At 40.2% G+C, this 26,164-nt stretch overlaps 2 protein-coding genes across 3 annotated transcripts; one reads left to right on the plus strand and one right to left on the minus strand.

The window, feature by feature from the left end:
* The first annotated feature begins 3,701 nt into the window (after nucleotides 1-3,701).
* On the plus strand, nucleotides 3,702-7,922 carry LOC137287877 (autotransporter adhesin BpaC-like). Its single transcript, XM_067820256.1, has 4 exons — nucleotides 3,702-3,846; nucleotides 4,361-4,690; nucleotides 6,370-7,287; nucleotides 7,683-7,922. The coding sequence occupies exons 1-4, from the start codon at nucleotides 3,702-3,704 to the stop codon at nucleotides 7,730-7,732; spliced, it is 1,443 nt and encodes a 480-aa protein (XP_067676357.1). The 3' UTR covers nucleotides 7,733-7,922.
* A 2,333-nt stretch (nucleotides 7,923-10,255) lies between these two features.
* On the minus strand, nucleotides 10,256-21,910 carry LOC137286902 (uncharacterized). 2 transcript variants are annotated; one of them, XM_067818922.1, is made up of 9 exons: nucleotides 21,795-21,910; nucleotides 17,503-17,580; nucleotides 17,250-17,312; nucleotides 16,833-16,892; nucleotides 15,457-15,516; nucleotides 14,641-14,706; nucleotides 14,255-14,553; nucleotides 11,360-11,464; nucleotides 10,256-10,916 (listed from the first exon to the last, which is right to left on the minus strand). In XM_067818922.1, the coding sequence occupies exons 1-9, from the start codon at nucleotides 21,838-21,840 to the stop codon at nucleotides 10,377-10,379; spliced, it is 1,317 nt and encodes a 438-aa protein (XP_067675023.1). In that variant the 5' UTR covers nucleotides 21,841-21,910; the 3' UTR covers nucleotides 10,256-10,376. The 2 variants fall into 2 exon arrangements, with proteins under 2 accessions (XP_067675023.1, XP_067675025.1); XM_067818924.1 differs by lacking the exon at nucleotides 17,250-17,312 and having other exon boundaries at nucleotides 21,795-21,891.
* Between the last annotated feature and the right edge of the window lie 4,254 nt (nucleotides 21,911-26,164).

The raw sequence follows: 26,164 nt of genomic DNA on the forward strand, positions 1-26,164 counted from the left end.
GTCTTCCTTCTGCTTTGAGACGTGTCTTAGCTGATACGACACACCTAATCAATATAAAATAATAATATATAAATAGTATGTGTGAACATTTAGAGCATGGGAAGAAACATGTTGCACACAGCTGAAGAAGGAAAGTACTTCAATCATTTCAATGATAGAGCGTTGTTTAACTCATACTGCGACTATGCATCTGTGCTGAATACAGTGTGTTAATCTTCAGCACGGATATACGTTATAATTTGCACAACACTAGAAGGAGTTTATCTATTTCACACAAGAATACTTATCTTCATTTGTTTCAGTGATAGGGCGTTACCTAACTGACACGGCCAGTATAGTATAGAGTGCGCCAGCACATGTGACAGGTGTGATTGATTTTATGGACGACTATAGCGTAAATGTGCATTTCGTAGATGAGTAACCTCCCTTACAACGTATCCAGTAATGCACGAGAGTAACTTTGAGTATTGTTCATGACATCAAAACGTTTACTTTTCTAACATAAACGCCTTTCAAGAATAATTTTAAATCTGTGCCAGAGGGCAGCTAGCAAAACTGTGATGCTGTCAATGCTGGCTGCATAATCATCAAGACAGCACTGAACCAAAGTCACTTCATTTCGTGATAACAGGTTGTTGTTTGAAGCTGATCCAGAACGGTTTCAGCGATAAGTTGTGATTATGGATGAAACCTGCCATCATCACTACCAGCCTGAGACAAGGAAACAATACGTAATTAATGCTGTGTACTGTAGACATATGTTTTTTGTAGTTACCTAAGAAAGACAGATATTGATAAAATCACAATGGGTTCATTTGCATTTGGCCTCTTGTCTCGAACATTGTGTTTATAAAATCTAACCGTTCGAGTACAACAATGTTAGTCGCCTTAGTTTCCACGATACCAATCGATGTCAATTCTTAATCAAAGGATATATAGGACATGTACCGACAGGTTTGTAAGAAATAATAGAACTAACAGACAAACGTCACGCATAGTGACATACAGCACTAAACAATTGTATGGTCCGCCCCCAAAACGAAAATGACAAACATGAAGCACTGGGCCGTCCAATATCTACGTTTACCCTTTTCAAGTTTATAAAGAAAGCTTACGGAATCGCATTCCATTCATCTGATGGTGCTTACGGAATCGCATTCCATTCATCTGATGGTGCTCTGTGCGGAATACTGGGGGACAGACTGGAGCTTGGAGACACGTGTACACACGTCGACCGAGTTCATCTGAGGCATGCTTAATTGGGCTGAGGTCTGGCGAGCATGGTGGCCACTCTGTTACATCCAAAGCTGTATTTATTTTGAATTTATTTGTTTCATGGGTTTGTCTGAAGACTGTTGTGGTTGACAGATGTGTCCAGACATTGGTCTATAGTGAAATTTTAGCGGGTTGCATTTGGTGGTATCAAAGGGAGATAACGGCTGGGCAGTGATAAGATTTTGTGGTTTAGTATGTCACCTCGTGAACGTGTTTTGTCGGAGAGCAGATAATCTACAAACGGTATGGCTTATTTCGACATTTTATGCTTCTCAACACTTTGTGTTATATGTATTTAGTCTATCTGCATCAATCTTTGTGAATATTCAGTAATGATATTTGTATGTGTTCCACATTTTCAAAACTGCTTGCAGCATTCAAAACTCGCTCGCTCTGCACGAGTTCTAAAATATCTACTCTACAATCTGCCGTCCAGGGATTTCCGTGACACTTCTTGTCCGATGAGGCCTAGCGTTGTCGTCTTGCAGTACAGAGGGTCGAGCATAAAATCCATGCACATCTTCCAGGAATGGTACGGCTGTACGAGCCAGAATCTCGTAGGGTTACCATCGACAACCTGCAGTGCAGTAGGGGTCATCCTTGCCCCAACCATGACACCTCTCCAAATCGGTTACGTGTAGCCACAGTTGTATTTGTGATTCGCTCTCCATTTCGACGGTAGATCCTCTGCTGACCATCATGAAAGGGCAGACTGAATCTGCTTTCATCTGTGAAGAACACCCCAGACCGTTGATGTTGATTCCAGCGGCCATGATGTCTACTCTATCTCAAACGCGCCTGCCTATGACGATGTGTTAGTGTTGGACGAACTGCAGGTCCCCGAAGTAAGACTGCCCTTTAGCGGATATCCCAGCATTGTTGACACTGAAGTGTACAGTCCGAAGCATCTGAGGCATCGTTGAGGCATTTGTTACGTAACGCGGCGGTAATCATATTACTATCATCTCGAACTGTTCTGCCTCTGACACGACCTGGCCAAGATGCTTATTCAACTGACTTCAAATGTCTGTCGCAGTCTACCAATAGCACTCTGAATCCCATTAAAGCGAACAGCAACCTGCTGCTGAGGTTGTCCAGATTCCAAAAGGCCAATAGTTTAAAGACGCTTTTAATATGATTCCAACATTCCAACATTCTGCTGAAGAAAACGTAAAGTAACAAGTACCATTCCTGCATTAATTCTGAGGACTGTGACATATTGCTGTTGTTTATGCCCCCCCCCCCTCTGTACTGGCAAGCGGTGTGTTAGAATATGGTAAGGGCATTAACTATACCATGTTCTTGTGTGGATATTTATTGTTTTCACAGTTTCGTTCCGTTGGTATCTATTCCTTGAGCTTCAGCTTGGAGGTAACCTCGAACCTCTTTGGCCATATCATCACCATATGACCATGCCGTGCGTTTGAACATGGGTGTAGTAAGAAAGACTGAATATTAAGAATACCATTATTTCACAATATATACTGACTGAATAGCTGGCTAAATACTACACGTTCCACACAATGCGAGCACAGCGATCAAGCCGCGCATAAAACTACACATAAACTTCGTCAAGTCTTTTTTTTTTTAATTCCGACTAGTTTTACTGTAAGAAAGTTATTGCATAATGTTCATATTGTAGAACCTGCTATAATGGAAAATCAATTACGTTTACAAGTGACAAGTTAGAGTCACTATCCACACAATTGATTTCGAATGTCTGTCATTGATCTAAGTCTGAGAATATACAAATGAGCTGCGACTGCAGACACTGTGCTATGCAACACTGTCACGCATACTCCTCATTTATGTACTAGGCGTGTATAGTAACTGATGGATACTGTTTAAGTGGGGGATATATTGCAATACCAATATTTGCTGCAAGATTCTCGCGTCTATGTCTCTGATGACAGTTATGCAATACAATGTAGCAGGATCACACAGACCTCCAGAATTGGGAAGAAACACCCTTGCTCTGAAAACCCTCATCATCACTTCAAGATTAAAAGACACGTTACGTCTTGCTTATCAAAGATGAGGATCGCCAGGACAGTCATTTTGTTTATTTTGCAGCGTTCATATTTCGCACAGGGTAAGAAACTGTTTACTGAGTTTATTCGGAGTTTTGTTTTCATCTTTGAATAAAACCTTTTCCATCGAATGTTTGAATATTGGATATAATGTACACACAAATCGATCATTATCTACCTTTCTTATACGAATGACGGTGATAAAACACCCGATATGATTTATATTAATGTCGAAATATTGAGCTTGATTACGAAGTGACCAGAACTCACACTGACACCCTTCTACATTTGAACATTATGTAATTTTTTGTCATATCTTATGTATGGTTTTTGTAAGATGTTTTATTTATTCAGGTTGTGTGTCTTATTGACACCACAACACAAGTAAAGTTACGAATGTATACAATATTCTTGTTAATACTAACAACCTTTAGTAGGTGTAAATGTACATGTACGGACGTTGCTGATAGAACTAGGCATTGTCTCATAAATTTCACGTTGATTTCAGAAAACATATGTCCAACGACATCTGGAGAAAAAGGTATGCATGCATGGTATTCATCATCAGTCCATATGGTTGACGAATACAGATCATAACAGCCACAGCATGAGGGAAACAACCCTTATATAAGAATGGAAACCTAAAGTCGTTATGGCTCCAGCCGCCGCGAATTATAACAATTCTTGAATTAGGGTTCTACCCTGTAGGAAAGGTTGCGGCCATGATGTAATAATAGTGATCCAATATGACGTCAGCAATAATAAGCTATTACGTCATCATGACCGTGTCATACACACTTGTACGTCAACAGTATTCTATATTAGACAAGAAAGGTGTCAAGTTTGCTTCTTGTAGGTCTTCACTTACAAATAAAGGTAGTAAATCTAATTCTATGCACGTTCTTTGAGGGAAATAGGAACAAATGTAATACGATCAATAATGTATAACATTTATAAAATAAAGCCGTAAACCATTGGACATGTAGTTGCTGCAAGAATAACGTACTAACGTATTTCTGAAAATTCACTAATCATCAGTAAACATTGTACTTCAGTTGTCCGTGCTTGTGAGGGTAACTTTGCCTCTGGAAATTCCGTCTATCTGGACACTGCTCAGGCTGTTAACTATCAAGGCAACTGTGCATGTCAGCTCAGGGCGCAAGGTGGCGCTGTTGACCTCCAGTTAACAGTCCACGGAGTCCGCACAAACTGTGACGCTACCCTGTATTTCCCACCACCTGTTAATTTCACCTATAGGTGTTCAGACAAGGCTGCCACAAATACTACAGGGCGGATTGAATTAGGACAAGTGATTTTCCTTTCCCTCATCAGAAGGTCTGAGGTCGCCGATTTCTGTGTCCATTTAGTGCAGACAACAACAAAAGGTGAGCTCACACATTATACCTCGATCATGAATGCTGCTGGATGTTTTCTTTGAACAATCCCGTAGGCATGTAGTTAAATATGTTAGCCTAGAATATCGCTAGCACACAACTAGACGCGACTGCATACAGGACGAAACAATTCGTTACTCGCGCTCTCAAAAGTTTTCGTTGTGAACACAGAAGCATTTACAAGTGACGATACCGTTACAGTATAATTGACCTGTGAACAATTGTTATTAAGTGTATTCCTAAACAGGTTGCCGCCATATAGCTGGAATATTGCTGAGTGCAGTGTAAACTCACTCACTCCCAAACAGGTTACTTATCATGTATTGAGCCTGCAACCGCATTTATTTTCTGACCTGCCCAACCATTGGCCTGTTGTATTTTAATCAGAGACGAACAAGTTTTGGATCAGTTGGTATCCAACTTGTGCAAATCGATGCTCATGATTGTCTGGTCCAGGTTCGATGATTTCCTGTTCATAGCCACACAGATGGAATATGCGGCAAACACATTCACAAACAGCCTAGCCTTTTACACACAACCCCAACCATATCTCATCTGCTTACAGCTGTGCTCCTGGTTATTATTTCATAAATATTATGACAGGCAGACAGAAAGTTTATTCAGTAAAAAAGCCACTGACCCATAAATACAGACAATGTTTGACTGCATGAAACTAGGCATGTCAGTGAAGGATATTACGTAACCCTTAAATATTGGATTGTATGTAAATATAGACATGAGTCATATACAGCTTCAATGTTTTCAGGTGAAGGAATTTCAGATGTTACAGTAGATCTGTTACATGTCAGATGGGTAACAGATGTTACAGTAGATGTTACATGTCAGATGGGTAACAGATGTTACAGTAGATCTGTTACATGTCAGATGGGTAACAGATGTTACAGTAGATCTGTTACATGTCAGATGGGTAACAGATGTTACAGTACGGGACTTGATATGTTGTTTGAGATTCATATTTCTCAGGGCCCAGTAACGCTCACATACAAGCACCGAACAAGCCCACCATGAACAACACTTACTCTGACATTAAGATCCATAGACTGCCATTATCACCCATAAAAAAGTAGTTAGGACCCACTTGTTGTACCAGAGGAATGATTACGAGTAGGTTTTATCAGATACCGATCAGCCTGCATGTGTTAAATGTGGAGCACATTTATGCCACACAATGTGCATGTCGTTTCTGAGGGTGGTTGTGTTCGGGTGATGTTATCAATGGTATCAGATAAATCAATTTGACAGTCACTAAAGGTTATGTATTCTTTGAATATTTACCTTTCAGTCACATGCCGGCAAACATCGCTATTGAGATTGATAAGGATGTTACAATGAAAATACTTGTGGCTTAGTTTTTATGAGGAGTATATATGATAAGGTGGGCATTGCTACCAAAGCAATTGACGAGCTTGCAGGGTTGATCCAACAATTGATGGTGATGCCTTTTAAGGCTTCTTTTACATACATGTACTGAATCTTTTGGGGACATGATCTATATTACTTTGACAAGTGTCATGTATCATAAGAATTGATGGTGACAGAGAAATTACGTTCGGACTGGTTGATGTGCTCACCAGTAGCGTAGTGTCTGCAGTTTCATGTGATCGTCTGTTGTGAAAACAATGTTAGTTATGTGTGTGTATCTATTTTAGGCGGATCGCTCAATTTAGCCTGTTCCAAAGGCACAATAAAATCACCCGGTCCTCTAACGACAACAACCTCGCAACCCGACGTCACTACTAACGTGGTTACCACTTCCAATACTTCTGTTACTGAGAGCAAAGACTCAACAGGAGATAATTCAACCACCACAGCTACAGAAAACAAAGATCCATCCGGGGACAATTCAACCACCACAGCAACAGAGACCAAAGATCCATCCGGGGACAATTCAACCACCACAGCAACAGAGACCAAAGATCCATCCGGGGACAATTCAACCACCACAGCAACAGAGACCAAAGATCCATCCGGGGACAATTCAACCACCACAGCAACAGAGACCAAAGATCCATCCGGGGACAATTCAACCACCACAGCCACAGAGACCAAAGATCCATCCGGGGACAATTCAACCACTACAGCCACAGAGACCAAAGATCCACCCGGGGACAATTCAACCACTACAGCAACAGAGAGCACAGATCCACCCGGGGACAATTCGACCACCACAGCCACAGAGGGCAAAGATCCAACCGGGGACAATTCAACCATCACAGCAACAGAGAGCAAAGATCCACCCGGGGACAATTCAACCGCCACAGCAACAGAGAGCAAAGATCCACCCGGGGACAATTCAACCACCACAGCCACGGAGAGCAAAGATCCCCCAAGGGACAATTCAACAACCACAGCAACAGAGATCAAAGATCCATCCGGGGACAATTCAACCACTACAGCAACAGAGAGCAAAGATCCATCCATAGACAATTCAACAGTCACAGCCACGGAGAGCAACAACGTAACTGGAAATAATTCAGATACTACAGTTCTATCCGGAGAGACCCCAGACATAACACCTGCTGAAAGAATAGGTCAGAATACAGCGTCTTCTCAATCAACAGTCACAGGTAAGAATCAGAGTGTCATATATTCATGAATGTTATGTAGGTATATTCTGAAGATCACATATTTATTGTCGTTTATACAAACCCCGGAGGCGAAACAGAACATACCACGGATAGCCTGAGATAAATACATGTCTTTGAATGTATGAAGATTTCACATTTTCGTGTTTATAGTCTGCAAAGAATTATATCGGAAACTGATTATGTCGTTTTACCACGAAAAGGAATATATCTGTGAGTTTGTTTTTGTCATAGAGTCTGTTCATACGTTCCCTGTGTTAATGTAATTAGACATTCATACAGACCTTTTTTCTGAGACACTGTCCGTTTGCAGAAACTCTTCACATGAAAATTAGGGTCTTCTTCGTTTTCTTAGCAATTATTCTATTCCATTTCAGTGAGCTTTGTGGTTGTTGGACTTGTTGCTGCAATCGTGTCGTCGCGGTGATGCTGTTTAGAATAATAGTTTCCAGCAGGTAAGACTTTAAGAACATGGCACATTTACAGCTACTCATGTCCGTCTTTCGGTCATAAGGATTCTAATCAAGATCGAACAATAAAACGTAGGACATGAATGGCGTAATACTCATTGCCCGTATTCATATATTCCACATTGAGTTGATAACTGAAAAGAAAAAGAACTAATGAATAAAAATATCTTCGATCTAATGCATGCATACTGTTCAAAATCATATAAGAAATAAAATAATATCGATTGTGATGAATACGAGCAAGAATTTGATAATTATCCACAATTAGTGAGAGTTATAATAGAATACCCTTAAGGGTTTGATTTCTAAGACAGATCCAGATTGAAATCTGTTGGACAGATCCAGATTGAAGACTGTTGGATAGATCCAGATTGGAGAGTCTGTTATACAGATCGAGACTGAGGACTTGAAAGAGTCGACCCAGCTGACATGTATGAATACGGAGAGAGCAATCTTCTTACACCAACAATGAGTGACAGTGTCATAAGCTACTTCCTAATATACTGTATGAGAAGATGAGTGTTACCTGATACACCCTGTTCATGCTTGTATTATAGGTGTAACATTTAGTTATGATTAAACACAATCTTTTGAGATACATTAATCAGGGGGCAGGGAGTACTTGCGCTTTGCACCTCCCATACAACCAGAGGACCTTGCAAGAAAGAATAAGCATATTAACACGACAAAATGTTCACGAAACGAAAGTTTTTGTGCATATCCTTACACCGTTTACATGATAAAAGTGGGAATCTACACAGAAATGTTGCTCAGTGCAATAAACAGGACTTTGTCAGTGATTAAGGTTTACGCTTTATTATTCAGTATTTTAGATTCCCCTATAGGATCTAACAAACATAATAACAAGCTACAAACTGTGGGTGTCGGTAAAAGAATTGTTATGGAATGAAGAATTATCCGACAATTATCTGAACATGCTTTATTACAAAATAACGTCTATTGAACTACCTTTCGATAATCTGATAATTTTGTTCAAACATTCACAGATTCATCATTTTGTATGAGCAAAGAATCATAATTATAACATGGATAAAAATACGCCACTGAATATAGAAAACGAAGATTTGGTACTCGTACCAGCTTTGACCGAAAGAGGTATTCTGAAAGTGAGAATAGATATAATAATTGTATTCACAAATTCAAATTTGATTTGGGTAGGCATACATGTAGACAAGACCAACTGGAAAAGTCTCGGAACAACATACGACCCTTCATGTTATCGAGACCCGTGAAGGTCCGGGGTGGGATAGGCCTTTAGCAACCCATGCTTGCCACAAAAGGTGACTCAGCTTGTCGTAAGAGGCGACTAACGGGATCGGGTGGTCAGGCAAGCTGACTTGGTTCTCACATGTCATCGTTTCACAATTGCGCATATCAATGCTCATGTTGTTGATCACTGGATTGTCTGGTCCAGACTCGATAATTTCCAGACCGCCGCTATACAGCTGGAATATTGCTGAGTGCGGTGGAAAACCAAACTCAATCACGTATGTTATCGATCTCATACGAAACATAAGAAAACAACAATGCAGTGGCTTTGTCATTTTATGAACGTTTCATTTTCAAATGGACCGATATTCAACACGGAAATTGGTGACATACAAATCCTACTGCACTGAATGCTATACTGATGTTGATGAACCTGTGTTCACCCATTCCTTGAAAAGAAATATTTGATGCAATTGACAACCTAAAAAGGAAACGCAGCAGGCCAAGATGATATGACTGTTGACACGTTCAAGTGCTCCAGGTTTGAAGTTCCAGCCATTTTCATTGTAAAGGTTTAGATAAGTTATTACTAAAATATGTGTTCCCAAACAGTTGGCCATGTTACCCTGCTATCGGTGCGGGGAATACTGTTTGCGGTCACCTTGTGTCATCACCGATTTGAGGTGTTCTTTCTGTGCAACTTCAATTCTCTTCTTTAGCCTTCCGAGTCGTGGAATCTGGTTTGACTTGATAGTGACGTTTCATATTTACGATGACCAACACTGTGTGTCACAGAGCAACCTCATTACATTACAATGTATGCTGCCAGACTAGCTTGACTGGCTTCTACATGCATAGCGGTGGTCTGTAAATAATCGAGTCTGGACCAATCTGAAAATTCCAGAGATGAACAGCATGAGCATCAATCTACGCAATTATGATTCAGTGGTATACATGTGTCAAACAATTCAGCGGGCCTGACCACCCGATCTGGACCAATCAATCGCTTAGATTTGTATCCACCTAAACGCGTTGTTCCTTTTGAGGAACCAATGCGGCTTTCTCTTCTTCGTTTTTAGTGACTGTTATATGTAAAATGACATTAACGCTAGTTGTCTTCTCCCTCAATGAATCTATTACGCTGACAATACGATACGATATAACGTATACACACCACATCGCATTATTTTATAAGAAGTCTGTGATGTTTTAAATGGCTTATCTTCACCACACAGCAGATCACAGCATTACTGGCAAAGTGTGTTTATTGAACAGATAACAGTAAACATGCATGAAACAAGCATTAATTTGTGACAGTGGGTTATATAGTACATGAAACAGTAAGACGATATGACAACTTCTCTAAGATTATTACGTTGTTTTCGATTTACTGACATTTCGTTCCAGTTCGTGAAAGTAATTCTCTCTATGTCCGCGTCGCAGATCAATTTTTGGCGCCATAGCATTTGGGGATGAAAATGTATCTGTGTGACCCCGAAATAGTTTGTTAAGAATTATAGAGATAGCTGATTGGTCAAATCGATGGCATTTATTGTAATTGTGCATGCCAACTTTGCAGGACAAATCCAAATATGGGTTTCTGGTGCACATACACGTGGGACTTAAAGCACACGCCACCCAGGGTTTGACAACAGCCTCCCGTATCAACAGTTCGTTCTTAAACGCAATGAATGTTGCTTGATGTTCATCAAGTGGAGCGAGACTGCAGATGTCCTCTTTCATGTACTTCATTGTAATTTGTAATGTGTGCTGTGCCACCGAGTAACGACCTGGATAGACGACAATCCCACGTTTGTCCACGTCATGGAGCAGGGGATTGATGACTTTGTTGTTCGAGAATCTAACGGACGCGTCCATCCACACTAATATGTCTGCCTTAGGTAGGTTCGCCTTAAAAACAAAATATTACGTTTTCCAAGACATGTAATAAATCTTGCAACTTTCCTATTTTGTTGATTTGCTTATTTAGACACTTTATCATCTTATTCTACTAAGTTATTGTGCATAAGTGTATTGAAATTCATTTTCTCATGGTACTCATTTTCAGTACCAGTTACTTCGGTCTTTTTACACGAATGTATTGCCTGTGTAATATGTTGCTGACAGTCTCTATCTATTTGCGCATCAAAACGTGTTTCATATATGAGGATAATAAATTTAAGTCAATATATCCTTAGTTTGTTAATGAATGCTGCCAAGCGACATCTAGAAAGATACGATAATCAATGATTTTAATTTCACTGACGTTTCCACTCTACACTCTGCTTCATGTACTAAGATACACTCAGTACTAACGATACTCGCTGCAATTAGATTCCTAGCTGAGAACATACCTGCACAATGATTGGCTTCCATGTGTAGCACATGAGGTTCTTTACTCTCCATGGCATATGCTTCAAGGGAAAACTTCTTACCTCGCAACGACAATGTTTCTTCAGCTGCAGAAATAACACAAAACAACGTATTACTTTGCGAAAATACCGAGCCAATACTACCTTAATTCCGTTCAATCCTTGAGTAAGAGATATGGGGGCATGATTATGAACATAGTATGTCATGCATATCTTGCCCAGTGCTAAATGTCGACTTACTGGATCAAGTTAGTGGAATACAATATCACACTTTTCATTCTGTCGCTGCTCATGTTGTCAATTTCTGTAATTTTACTTCGCGGGAACATCAGAATGTCTTGCGCGTCTCATAAAGTGAACATAAATATTGTCATGACCTTTTCTCATACCTCGACATAGTTGTAAATGCAGTTCATTACACTTGTACCAACCCTTCTCCGTGTCAGCATTCTCTCGTTAAAGGAAGGTCAACATTGGCCTGTCAATGGCAGTTCTCGTGAAATCCTACAGGTGGTCGTTATGCCTGGTAAGTCGCGTGTGAAAATTAATTGACTTTTAATGAAACTTACGTCGTTTCGCTATGTGATAACTTTATTACCATAAATGCCCTTCTTGTCAACTCGGCAATACAACATATTAATGATATACGGCTTCGTGTTGAGCAAGGTATTTGATGACTACAATAAATAATTCAATTACTTGTGACAACTGTTTGTATCCACATAACCGTGTCGGAGGAAAACTTGTGAACTTGACGTTCAAAGTTTTCCTTCGACAGACACTCGGTATATTTTAACAGGCAAAATATGCACCATGGTAAACAATTGCTGTGTTTTCTGAATATGCTCTGTGAGAGGATTGTCGCAATCATATTTCACCTTCTTGGCTGAGGGTGACAGGATCGCAGGGTGTCTCCACTTCATGGACTTTTGTTTGCTTCAAGGATTTTTTGTTTTGACTCAATCACAAACCTAAGACCTAAATCTCTTCATCTTCTCTTATGTATTGTATTATATATTGTATTATACTCTTCAAAAAAAAGAAACTATACATGATGTTTGGGGGTTATTTACTGGGTGCATAAAACTGATTCAGATATGACACCATTGCTCAATTACAGTAAAATCATCACTTTACTAATTTCCAATAGATGATTATCGTGAAAAGCCATAGAGGACCATTAAAGCCACATGGTCAGAGTAGATGGTAGTATCTGGTATGAGCATCGATAACAGATTGGCAGCGATGACAAGTGGAAGAAAAGAGATGCCGACTGCTCTCTTGAGAAATATTTTGATTCTCTTGTTAAAGTGCTGTGTCCAGTTCCAATAGTGTGCGAGGTGGCGAATTACGCTTGTGCAAGCGTCGATCAAGAGTATCTCATACCTGTTCAATGGAAGATAATACCCGTCAAGGTGAGGGTTAGAGTGTTGGCCTTCAGTAACCCATGCTTGTCGTAAGAGCCGACTAACGTGATCCGGTGGTCAGACTTACTGCAAGGTTGATACATGTCATCGGTTCCCAGTTGTGCAGATCGATGCTCGTGCTGTTAATCACTGGATTGTCTTATCCAGACTCGATAATTTACAGACCGCCACCATACTGCTGGAATATTGCTGCGTGCTGTATAAACCTAAACTCAATGGGAGGGTAAGCGGGTGATTGAGAAGCCAAGGTGATACCTATAAATTGTTTTGCCGGAGAATGGCCTGTGAAACACGTGCAATGTGAAGTCGAATACTCCAAAGATCAACCGTTGACGTTGACATTGACGTTGACGTTGACGTTGACGAAGGAAACCACGTAATGTTGAACTAGCCTTCTGGCAAAATGCCTGGCTCCTCAAAGTGAATTGCGCACTGTCTGGTCGGCGGTTTGGCGGACCAGGGATTTCGGTTGTTGTGGATGATGGCGTTGTGGTGTTTGAACGAAGACCAAACGTCTCAACCGGATGTAGCGATACCGGGCGGCAGTGGCAGTGTCATTAACACTCCCAGTATTATTGTATCTGGTCCATAGGTCTGAGACGATGTGATGCCCGTCCTTGTACACGTTGTGTCGTTAGCTTCTGTCACTCTTTTTATTCTCTTGTTGCCTATAGTGGTTTAAGAAATGCATATGGAGTACCATTGAATGTGCTGTCTAAAGCCTAAAAGGCATAGGGTTCAGCTCAAGGTGATACAGAATTACACGATGCACATGCATTTCATGAATGGTGCGTTTTAGCGATTCACTAGAGACGTGAGCGTAAGGTTACGTTTTGTTCAACGTTTCTGTTTTCAAACGTTTTGTCGTTGGCAACCATCCCCTACATGTGATTCTTCAAAGGCATTCAGCTGAACTGAACAGTAAGGCTTAACTGTTAACTCTCAAAATTAAGCCTTACTGTTCAAATCAGCTCAACCTGATGAGGGGGCTAGGATAAGCCCCGAACGTCGTGAAAATAAACCCTAGAAGTTGCTATACATAAAAGTTGTCCTGCATCCCCAACATGTTGGAATTCAGCACTGATTAGTTTGTTTCCTAAAATTCAAAAGGTCCCTACATATAGTTTCCAGTTTTTAAGAGTAAATACATGGCACCAGATGTAGAGACCAAATTTGCCTCCTTTGAGTCAATATCACCGTTTATATATTTTTCATATATTCATGAAGGATTGTTTCATGTCTATTACTCTCAACCAGACTGGGAAAGATGTCGATGGTTTCTTGTTTGGTGTTCATGGCGGATGAAAGAAGAGTTCCCCCATGCTTCTAAGTTTGTCTCAAGCATTCACAAATTTGGTGTGTGATAATAAGTTTTACATACATAAGTTGTATTCCTAATTTTGCGATGGTAGAAGTTGAATGCATAGTTTACGACCGGTGTCGAAATCACCTGTTTTCGTTGCCATGACAACAACCCTAGATCATAGTACACAAATGTGTAGTTCTTCGTCACTGGGAAGACCTTCTGGTGGAGATTCTTTATGTGAGCCTGAGACTCATCGAAGTGGTCGCTGGAAGCTGCTGTGACAAACATTATCCTCCTGCCGGAATGGGGCTCAGGGAAAAGTCCCATCAAAAGACTGAGATCTTCGTGGTTCAGTCCTGACATGGTGGATAGGACACTCTTAAGGCTTTCTATGGGTGATGTGGGTTTGGGTTGAGGACAACTAGATTCCTTACAAGCTTTGCCTGAAATGAATTTTAACTAATGTTAGCCAAATCTGCAACGTGCTGTTGGTAACAATTCTGAAAGCCTTTCAATAGAAACGATCTCACCTGGGTTCTTTTCGTTTTCACATTGTTTAACGTCATTCGCCTTCCACAGTCCTGCTGTTTTCAAATCTTAAATGAGATAATAACCATTTTGCAATATGTTGGAACGCATATCTCAAATATTCATTTATACTGAGTATACTCATACACCTCTTTTAGCAATATTCCAGCAATGGTACAGTTTGGAGAGACAAGACATGAGCTTCACACACTGTACCCATGTGGGGAATCGAACTTGGATCGAACGAACGCTTTAATAACTATCTCAGTGCCTCTAATCATGTATAAGTTTGTGAACAGTATGACATTGGGAAACGGAGAAAATATCTTTCTCGTGTGCTCCCCTATATGTGTCAGCTAACTCTGTTTTGGGGTGATTTGGCACAATACGTGTGATGGCTTTGTGCAATCTGTTCATACTGAATAATATCTGATATTATATGACAAGGAAAACTAACGAGTCTTTATTTTACAATAAAGTAACAAATCATATGCACTATAATTAACTTGGAAATAATTATTTTCAGGTACATGTACAAACTACACGTGGAGTATTTGTTTCGGAAATCAATCAACTGATGTGTACTGATAGTGAGGAATGAAATGGTATAACAGGTAACATGGCTAATTGCCTCGTACTGATGCTATATTTCTTTCATGTTGGATATGTCATATACCGTTCGTTTGACGCAAACTCAACTCGATGAACTGCAATTGCCATTGATTTAAAATTAGCATCTAATAGACAATTATGCCACTATTCAAGATGACACAATCTAAAAACAGGCTACAGATCGCTATCAACTAAAGATAGATCACCATTTAATTTCTTTTTGTAGTCTTTCAGCATGACATCAAAGCTGATGTTCTTTAACGGAACTGAAAGAAAACATATTATGTTATTATAGTAGTATAAAATGCAGTAAAGAATGATACGGCGTGAAAACAGTCCGCTGTAAAGTCACTCTGCGATAGTTTATAATTTAGGGCAACTGGTACTCCAGTCAATGTCAATGTCCCTGCGCATGCAGTGTTGCATTTCATGTATGAGAAATTGGTTATTATCAAGTTTTACAGATTAAGATATATATGCAACAGATAAGGTTCGGGTGAACTTTCCGGAGAATATGAAGGCTTCCCAACACTGCAGCCTTCTGCATTACTCAGTGGATTACCCTAATGAAGAGGCTCCACATAACTCATATCCCTCCCTCCGGCATTGATTGGCATATATAAACGATTGAGAGGGTGGTGGTCTCCTTCTGGTCAGTCGGTCAAGATTCTGAATGTAGGAAAAAGGACTATGAAAGAACTGGCATAGCCAAAGTATTGGTGACTTTGACCTTGTTTCGAGCATTTAGCTCTGAACTCCAGATTTTCTTTCTATTATAGGATATTTATAGAGTGCACATATTCACGCAACCACATGCTCAAAGCGTTTGTATGTTTTTCCCTCGATCACTGGGTCAATCTATGATATTATCAATCTCAACTCCCTGGGGATCCTACAGCTCTTGAAGGGACAAGGCGGACCGTGTTATTGCAACTTTCTTATCCTTACGAGGGCACATAGTCAAAGTACTTTGCCCAAGTTTGTTTGTTCTACCCACAATTGTATGTTTGCACGTATTCATGTGGCCGCGATCTGGTCATATAGCAACGGAGTTCTAGGTTCTATTAAGTGTACAAGGCTGTGTACTGCACACTAGGGGTTATGACAACACCGAAAGAGTCTGCACACAATACTGACTCCAAGGTCCTTGCACCCGGTCACATGCGGGCTTGATTTCGAAACCTCAAGGGTGTCTGCACACGAAGCAGACCTTTGGGTTTCAAACTATGCACTATGCGCATAATCCAGATTATCCGGATTAGATGGCAGGAAAAACATAATTAAAATTGGCTTAACGCTTTTGGTGAAATTCACACGAAGGAGACCTTTTTTCACTACTCTAACCCAGAAGGTCTGCTTCATGTGCATGAACCATATAATCATCCTGGGTTCCACAAAACAATGAAATTATTACAATCATATATTTCTCACAAGCTGACACGCCTTCATGGAAAACTGTTCAAAAGGCACTCAATCCAACACTCTCTCTCAGAAATATAAATATGGTTGCATTGAGATCCCCAACTTATCAGGTAAATTACATGCAAATGTGGACCAGCATTGGGTGATAGTTTATCCGTACCTTTTACTTTGTCTGGAAGACTTTTGAGCAGCGCACTGAGGCTGGCATGTCCCTGGGGATCTTGAAGAAAAGACATGATGTGATAGTTTGATGATATTCTTTGCAGGTGTGTTTGTTTGCTTGACGGTCCACTCATCTATATTCAAGCTATATGGCTGCAGTCTATACATAGTTATGTTTGGACCAGAGAAGCCGGTGTGTAAACAGCATGACTCACCACCCGATCCCGTTAGTAACCACTTACGACAAGCACTGTTTGCTGAAGACTAGTTGTAACCATGATCTTCAAACATTTCATACAAACTGAATTAGGTATGGTATGTTGTATCGAGTGTTTTCAGCGTTTATATATTGTATTTAAAAGTTGTTGTTATCTTTCAGCATGGCGTGAAAGTTTGTTTGTTTTGCATGAGTTACCGTATTGTATTTCCCCCTGTATATCCGTATAAGGAGGGCAATATTTTGCAGGCGTGATGTCGTCTGAAATATAAAGTAACAGACGCTTTACAATTGTCTCATTTTGAGATAAAAGACCCAAACCCACGCCCGCTTGTTTTGAATAAGCCATTTAATTGCAGTAACGTTCCATATTAATATTTTTTTGAATCACCTGATACGTCACACAACTATGACGTATCTTTCTGAGAAATGCTAAATACAAAATACTTACAAATATGTGAAAAAGCATAATCTTTGATGATTGTCCGGAATGCCATGGCAACAAGCAGCAGCGACACCAAAGCAACACCTGGAACAGTTTCATTTTACATTGTAACACACAAAGGAATTCCTCACTCTGATTAAAGCAAATATTGTCAGCAAATGCAATGTTTGTATGAAACATTGTTGCAATAACGTTGGTATATGAAAAATGTGTTTAAATCTGTTTTGGACATGTCAAATATGGACCTTTTTCGGTATTATATTGTTACGGTCACCATTTAATCAGAACACCGGCGAACTGGAAGTAAACAGTAGATTGCCAAAAGCAGGTAACTAGGGCGCTGTCAGGAAGGTCTGCAGTCAAAAAACTATTGTGAGTGAGTGAGTGGGTTTAGTCTTACGCCGCACTCAGCAATATCCCAGCTATATGGCGGCGGTAGGTAAATAATCGAGTCTGGACTATACAATCCAGTGATCAACAACATGAGCATTGATCTGCGCAGTTGGTAACTGATGATATGTGCCAACCAAGTCAGCCAGCGTGACCACTCGATCCCGTTAGTGACCTCTTACGTCAAGCATAATCGCCTTTTATGGCAAGCATGGGTTGCTGAAGGCCTGTTCTACCCAGGGACCTTCACGGGTCTCTAAACATTGTGACTAATGATGACTTTATCAATGATAATACACATTACAGAAAACACACTCTCCTACCAATATTCCTGGAAGGATTACTATTACGCATGCGCGATGAGTGTTATGATGTTGTTTAGTGGCGCATAAATGATTAGACGGCAAAGTTGTTGATAATGGAAAAAGATCATTTTTGTATTTTGGGAATATCACAGCATCATACAAAACAGAAAAGATATCGGCCCTAATTATGATACTTATCATGAAGACTATGCGTCATTTTAGAAGCAACAAAGAAGCACTGAATGTTACTAAGTGTTGTAAAAGTCTCATACTCACATCTACTATGTGGCCTAACGATCATAGTCGAAATCACAGATAATATATGCAATAACCAGATTTTCGTCTAAGAATAATAATTATGAACTTTGATTATTTCATATGCAGTTACAGAACAATTATGATACGAACCTATGTGTAGCTTGTCATTTTCAATACTTTTAATAGTAGCTGTGACTTTTGTTCCAAGACAAAACCATACAATGATAAATAAAATCACAAAACTACCATTTAGATCCATGTTTTAACTACATGTTGGTAACATCGATTTGTTTTACTAACCTTGGTTACTTGTATTACTGAACATGACAATAAGGTTGAATTTCAGAAATATGCACTATGCTATAAATGAACTTGCCACCATTTTCACTACATTTCCAAAACGAAATCAATACTCAGTATCGAATACAGAATCTGATTCGAATTCCTGTAACCTTCAAATATATGTTCATTATATGATAGTGACAGTCATATCAAATATGCTTTTTGGTAGTGTTACTGTATGCCCAGGTACGTGTTTAAAAGAGAAAGAGAGGGCAATAGGTATGAGGCAGATGGGCGCCAACAACATCCTTATTGCAAGGGCCCTGAACTGTAAACGTGGTACCATCATGAGACTGTTTCAGCGTTACAGGCAGACTGGCTGCACCCAAGTCAGGCAACCATCGGGCAGGCCACGTGTGACGACCCCACAGGAAGACCACCATCTGCGTACTCTTCATCTGCGCAACTGAGTTATCACGGCAACGGCTCTAGGACGTGCCATCAGCTGACAAGTATCAAGCTCATTTCTTCGCCAGCAACAACAGAGAACACTTCTTCAGCACCTCGCCAAGCCCACCACCGCGCCAATTATCCCAAACGTCTTGAACGCCCATAATATCCAAATTCTTCCATGGTCAGCACGTTCACCGGACATGTGGAATCACCTGAATCGCCATGGGAGAAGACGACCATGATTCCCAGCGAACTGACAAGAGCTTGCGGGCGTCCTCAGGAACGAGTGGAATATTCCGAATAACGTCATTAGTTGGCTGACGAGATGAGACGGCGAGTCTGGGCATGTATTGGTCATGTGTATGCGTGACCAGAGACTTGACATAACTGAACCATTCCATGATTGACTCTTGTTGTATCTTTGAACTGTGCTACCACTACCCTCTGTCCATTACATGACGTGCTCTTCATCTGTGACGAGTTTCTCACAGACATTATCGGTGCATTGTTCCAAATGCTGTCTTCATTAAGTGTTCTATAACTTGAAAGCGTTACATGTTTTGCTTTGATTTTATCGACCGTTACCAAGGGTGTTCACTTTTTTTTGCCCACAAGTTTAGATTTCTGCAGAGTCAGAGGAGATCTACTGGTGCTGGGCGACGTGTGTACACACGCTGGCCGAGTTCATCTCAGGCATGTTCAGCTGGGTTGAGGTCTGGCGAACATGCTGGCCACTCCATCCGCTCTACACCAGCTCTACACCCACTCTACACCCTGCTGCCTCAGGAATTCCGGTGACAATCCTGGCGATCATCTTGCAGTAAAAATGGTCGACCAGAAAAGCCACGCATAGCTTGCAGGAGCAGTACTGCTAAAGGAACCTAAATCTCGGCCGCTGTCAGGTAAGGACATGGTCAGTCGAGTACGTCCAGTAGGAATTATCCCTGCCCAAACCAAAACCCCTGCGAAATCATTTATGCATGGCCACAGCTGCATCTATGATTCGCACTCCACTGCGACCACAAATCCTCTGCCGACCATCATGAAAGAACAAAATGACTTTGCTTTCCATCTGTGAAGAGCAGCTCTACTCGAACTCCAGCTCTAATGACGTGGTGTTAGTGGTGAACGAAATGCAGTTAGCCTACAGCGGAATCTGACTGGCAACATGAAACTAGAAAAGGATTCGGGATTCGAATCCCCCATCCCGAATCCCGATTCCGTTTCTAACTTGATGTTGCTAATCTGGCCGCCCTTAAACGGACGGTGTTCCTGGATATCCTTCCACTGTTCACAATCAGGTGTTCTGTCTGAAGATCTGTTACGTAACGCAGTGTTCGTCATGTGCCTGGGGCTCCTGAGGCTCTGGGGTGAGTTGGTTGACGTGCATTTTCCAAGGACCCACTGGCTTGAAATCTCTGCCACAGTTTACCACTGCCAATAGCACTCTGACTTACATTAAAGTGGACAGTAGCTTGTTGCTGAGTGTGATCAGATTCAAAAAGGCCTATAACCTGACTCGCTTCAGAAAACGAAGTTTGATGCATGCATACTGTCTTCTACTTTCCATTGACAGAACGACGCCCACTTTCAAATCATTGACATTAGTGCCGGGTAGAATTCTATATAGACAATTTGAATAACAATAGTTGAGGTACATGGATCGTACTTGGGGTGAGAGTTGGCCAGGTGAAGAAACGGATGACGATAGGTCCAAACTATGGTGACGTATTCGGACCATCGCTATATCGTTATATCGTGTCGCCGTATCGCTTTGTCGCCATATTGCCTAGATTTTTAAAGGGATAAAGCAATGACCCGAATCACCCACCATGTCAAACAGATACCCATAATGGACTAAATATCAATATAACATACATCCGCAACAGTATATTCATTACTCTAGTACAAGTATGTACAGTACAACTTCAATACACTCTTGAACATGTACATGGTTAGTGAGTTTCAGGCACCACATTTATCAATTCTAGTCTTTCCCCTCGATCTTAGAGAAAATATAAAATATTATTAGGGACAAGAACGGAATATCTGTTTGACAGGTCCTTAATCATCAAATTGATGCCACTACGTGGAAAGTTCCAGCCATGTTCTTGTTCAATTAATGTATCTTCAAGCTACCCGGTCAGGGGTTGATATAGCACTTCGTACACTGTTAGGTTAAGTCAAATGCTTCTTAATGCTTCGTGATCAAGAAATCCATAACCAACTGTGTGATTTGTAACGATATGGATATTCCATCTCATTAAACTTCCATTGGTTTAAAATGTGATGAGATAAATTGTGGAAGTTAATTTTATGAGCATGTTTCACCTTGAAACCAAACCCATCCTGAAATGTCATAGGAATTCATCTACATTACTGTACAGAAACCCATGGGCTAAATTTAATTAATTATGATGGACCTTGGATGAGTCTTTACAAATGGTGTGCTTCTGTATAGTATAGACTGTATATGCTGCTAGTATAGACTGTGAATGTCTATGCTATCTGTTGTTGTCTGGGGGGTAAATTCCCTGGCATAAACAAAAGTATTTATGCCTGAGTATCCACCAATATATTATAATAAAGCAACATCACTTAAATACTCACATATAATAGTCTGAGTGGTGCATCGATTAACTATCCAGCGACACATCTTCCCAGAAATAAGGAGAAACACAAAGGTACGAACACTGTGAAAGCTGTGTAAACAATATCATCGAAGTGAAGTGTATGTTGTAGAGTGATCGTATCAGCTCATACGCATGATTAACGTTTACCGTACATACAGTAAGTGAAATCAAACTAGTGTAATATTATATTCAAGTATTTTAAATCAGTTTGAAATAGCCATGTTAATATTATTTCATCAGTGAAGATTTGGAAAAGTCGTCAGATGAGCAGTATTGTCTTACATGTAAACAGGCAGTCATGGAGAACGACCTCATCTCGGTGAGAGCTGGGTAACAATAATTGGTCTTCCTTCGTATTAACCCGGGGTAGAATATGTCCTAATCGCACAAGGCAACTAAATTGGACAAAATGTCTGTTGCGGTTTGTGTCCTGGGAGGAGATTTCACTGCTTGAAGCACATGGTTGTACATAATCGAGTTTCACCGGACAATCCAGTGATTGGCAAGCAACGATCTACACATTTGGGACATGCACCAAGTCATGAAGGTTGACCACCTATCACACACGCCGCTTACTGAAGACCAGTTGTAATCCGGATATTCACGGGAATAGTGGTTTCAACGGCTGTGCTGCGCTGCGTAAATAACGCATGCGCGCTGAAAAGGTTCGCAGAGCTTGAAACAGTATGCATGCCCGGAGTATGAAGTCGTGAGCAGTAGTCTAAACTTGGTTGTGTACACAAGCAAGTAAATAATCTACTCGTTACATAAGAAATACTTGTTGATTGTGTCACAGAGAAAGCATAATGTTTGGTTATTTAACACCTATATGTTATCCTGCCTATCTGCTAACAGCAATATGCAATACACAGCTTCAATCATCGACCACATGCAAGAGTCAGAGAACATATATTTACTAAACATAACATATCTATATACATTCTTTATGGATAACAGCGTCTTCTAGTGTCTACGATTTTGTTTGATAACGGTATATCGATCCATACTGAAATGACGCATCAAGTACAATAAACGAAGTTGTTATCTATAAAGAATCTTACTTTCATACTCGCCATACTTCTAAAATGCCCATCAAACAGATCAACTTTCTGTAGCACAATGAGCCCTCAGCGTATCAGCAAATGAATCAGCCATTAGGAATCCGTCGTTACACTTGAGTGCACACCCACCCGCTATGACTGGGTCCGGTCTCCCGAGGGCTTCGTTTCGATTGAAGTAAGCCCAAGTACAAACTATAGCACTTTTAAATCCCGATCGTACGCTTATAAGTTTGTTTATTTGCTTTTAACAAGCAGCAATGTATATTATATCTCATGAATAAGTGATAATTGTGTTTGAATTATCTCTGCTTTTTTTTGGTTGCATGTGACCTTTAAACGAAAATATATTTCCCATATTTCCCAGAACACTGGCACAAATAACAGCCATTGTTGATTTTTGATAGTTCCCAGTCTAATATTTTTTTCAACTTTTTTTCAAAATACTAAAGTTCCTCATTTTCCAGATTAATTAGTTATAAACATCATCGACTAGATGAATGTGAACGATCATGGCAACAGCGGTAAACAAACAGTACCATATGCTGACGAAACTTTTTGCCATTCCTTTATTATACAACCAACGTAACTGTAAATGTCTTTATAAACACACTAATATTAACTTTCAGAAATGATTTTATTAAATTCTGAATTACACTGACATATTGCCGATACAAATATATGAGTTTGAACTTCGTATGAGAAATCAGAGAAATATGAGTATTCAATATGATATTAATATGAAACGCTTTACACTGTAGATCAAGCAGTTCAGGTAAGTTCAGGATAGGCTACATTATTAATGTTTGAAATATCATAATTGTGGATAATTGTTTTTTCAAGTTTTCAATTCAGTATTAGTGTGCAAAATATGGTTCAGTTGTTATATCGTCATAATTGTTTGAATCACTTAAATTATATATCAAGCTTCGTGCTGAAATTAGTTCAGCAGGCAATAGGTTAAATACGGTAGTGGGGGAACAATGAAATTACATACTTGCGTGTTTCCCGTTAAAGAGCCTGAAGCGTCAGATGATACTTGAGGGCCATGTACTAAAATGCTCTATCTAAAAATCATTGTGGCTCTCTTACTCATAAAACAGACATGTAGTGTCACTGTGTTCCATGTTCCAGAACACCATCGGGGAAAGACAGAAATATAATAGCAAGAAGTGGGGAAATCAACAAGAGATCGCGGCTCCGACAGAGTTGAACATGTGTACGTTGCTTGTGTCAGGTCCCACATTTGATATGTATCGATATTGGAGGTCTATTCTGACTGTAGATTGATAACAGTGTAAGATATTTACAGTATACTACGTTCGTAACGAACACGCATGTAAGACCTGGCGGATATAACGAACTACGTTTTGACATGTGATATTTGAACGTAAATTTGTAGTCCCTTCGAGTTACAACCATAGTTGTGCATATATGTGAAATTCTGTCTATCACGTAGCATCACTTCTTTTGTCCTTTGTCAAATTTCACTTTCACTAATATCCGAAATGCTAACAAGACGAGCTTTTCGATACTTGGTCAACGTCAGCTATGTAAGCTGGACACATGTTGACTTTGCAGGGATATCAGTCATTGGCATCCATTACATTAGGATAAAGAGCTGCGAATGGCGCGTGTTTTGCCTTGAGTTACACATTTTAAAATTCCGGGACAGTGATGGACAATGTGTTGACATAATTATTTCTGGTGATCTGGGTATCCGTGAAGATCCGGGTTAGAATCTTCAGTAACTCATGCTTCTAAGGGCGACTAACGGGATCGGGTGGTCAGGCTCGCTGACTTGGTTGACACAAGTCATTGGTTCCCATTTCCGTCGACTAATGCTCATGTTGCTGACCACTGGGTTGTCTGGTCAAGGCTCGATTATTTACAGACCGCCACCATTTTGTTGGACTATTGCTGGAACATTGACTGTGTTCAGCACACAACAAAGGTATTTTCTGATTCAATGACCACATTAGCCTTGCACCTGTCGCATCTTCCACATTTGCACCAGGTGTCCGATCCCAAAAGGTTAGAGTAAACCTAAGAAACTATTTTTGTTACGGAAACAAATGTGAATGTTGATGAGATAGCTTAGTAAAAACAGGTCAAAAGATTACATATGCCGCGCAAATGATTGAATACATTGCCAAGAAAGGAAATTAACTATAATATGTGAAACCTCAAACTCAATAACGAAGACACACTACCTTTTATGTGTAAACTGAAAGTAAAAATGAGCACAAAGCAGAACATTACACAGAGAAGACACTAAGATGGTGTAGACACGTGAAGATTCGGGTTAGAAGTGATCTTCAGAAACCCTAGCTTGCCGTTACAGGCGATTAACAGGATCCATCGGTGAAGCTCGGTGACTTGGTTAACACATGTCATCGGTTCCTATTTGCGTAGATCGATGCTCATGCTGTTGATCGCTGGATTGTCTGGTCCAGTCTCGGATAATTTACAGACCGCCACCATACTGGTCAGTGCGGCGTCAAAGTAAACTCACTGACTCGCTCATTCATTAAAATGTTGAAAATGTCCAGGTAAACCAAGTACTAGTGTTTCCAAAGCAGAACATAAAATGTACGGAGGCAGTGTCTGCACATAAGGCACAAGTTGGTCCCAAACTATCTCCAGTGCTGGCGATACCAGACGACCGATGGTTAAGTAAGTTCATATGATCAGAACTGAAACCCATTTTTCTTACAACTCACTATAACACCAGAAGGTGTTACATACGTAGATATAACCTTACTGGTATTTGTACAACATTTATACCGCATCAAAAACTGTACACGACAAATTCACCTGCTTCAGTCCAGTTCCACTTCCAGGCTTGACGGTTCTGCTCTGAATTATCTAGCGTTCGTTTCTGAGAGATGATTTACTGCAAATATCAAAGAAGATCAGAGCAACCATCATGTCCCGGTGGCAAACGTTCATCCAAAATATATCTTACGCTAGCGACATGCTGAGGCAGAATGGTGAAGGCTTTGTGTTATTTATCGCACAGTATCGTTTTACATGCAAAGATAGGAACCCGCTTTTTCTATGAAATATTTCGGCCCTGACCCTTCCAGCGAATATTTACGTAAATGAAATATTACAGGTTAGTTTATTAGGGAATTATTGCTCACGTTGATCTCCAACGGGGCAGACTGATAATTTGTCCGAATACCAAAACAATATCCCCAATCAGAAAAGAAACCGCGTTCAATTTATAAAATCCGATTGATTTACCGTTTGAGAAAAGTAGTCAAAGGACTAAGTCTTGGGAAGA

This window comes from Haliotis asinina, chromosome 6 (assembly GCF_037392515.1).
Source record: "Haliotis asinina isolate JCU_RB_2024 chromosome 6, JCU_Hal_asi_v2, whole genome shotgun sequence".
Lineage (NCBI taxonomy): Eukaryota > Metazoa > Mollusca > Gastropoda > Lepetellida > Haliotidae > Haliotis > Haliotis asinina.

Coding starts and splice junctions, on each gene's coding strand:
- LOC137287877 (XM_067820256.1), top strand. CDS start 3,702: ATGTATACAATATTCTTGTTAATACTAACAACCTTTAGTAGGTGTAAA. Junction 3,847..4,360: donor AACGACATCTGGAGAAAAAG/GTATGCATGCAT, acceptor ATTGTACTTCAG/TTGTCCGTGCTTGTGAGGGT. Junction 4,691..6,369: donor AGTGCAGACAACAACAAAAG/GTGAGCTCACAC, acceptor TATCTATTTTAG/GCGGATCGCTCAATTTAGCC.
- LOC137286902 (XM_067818922.1), bottom strand. CDS start 21,840: ATGTGTCGCTGGATAGTTAATCGATGCACCACTCAGACTATTATAT. Junction 15,517..16,832: donor TCTTCCAGACAAAGTAAAAG/GTACGGATAAAC, acceptor GTTTTCTTTCAG/TTCCGTTAAAGAACATCAGC. Junction 14,554..14,640: donor TGAAAACGAAAAGAACCCAG/GTGAGATCGTTT, acceptor AATTCATTTCAG/GCAAAGCTTGTAAGGAATCT.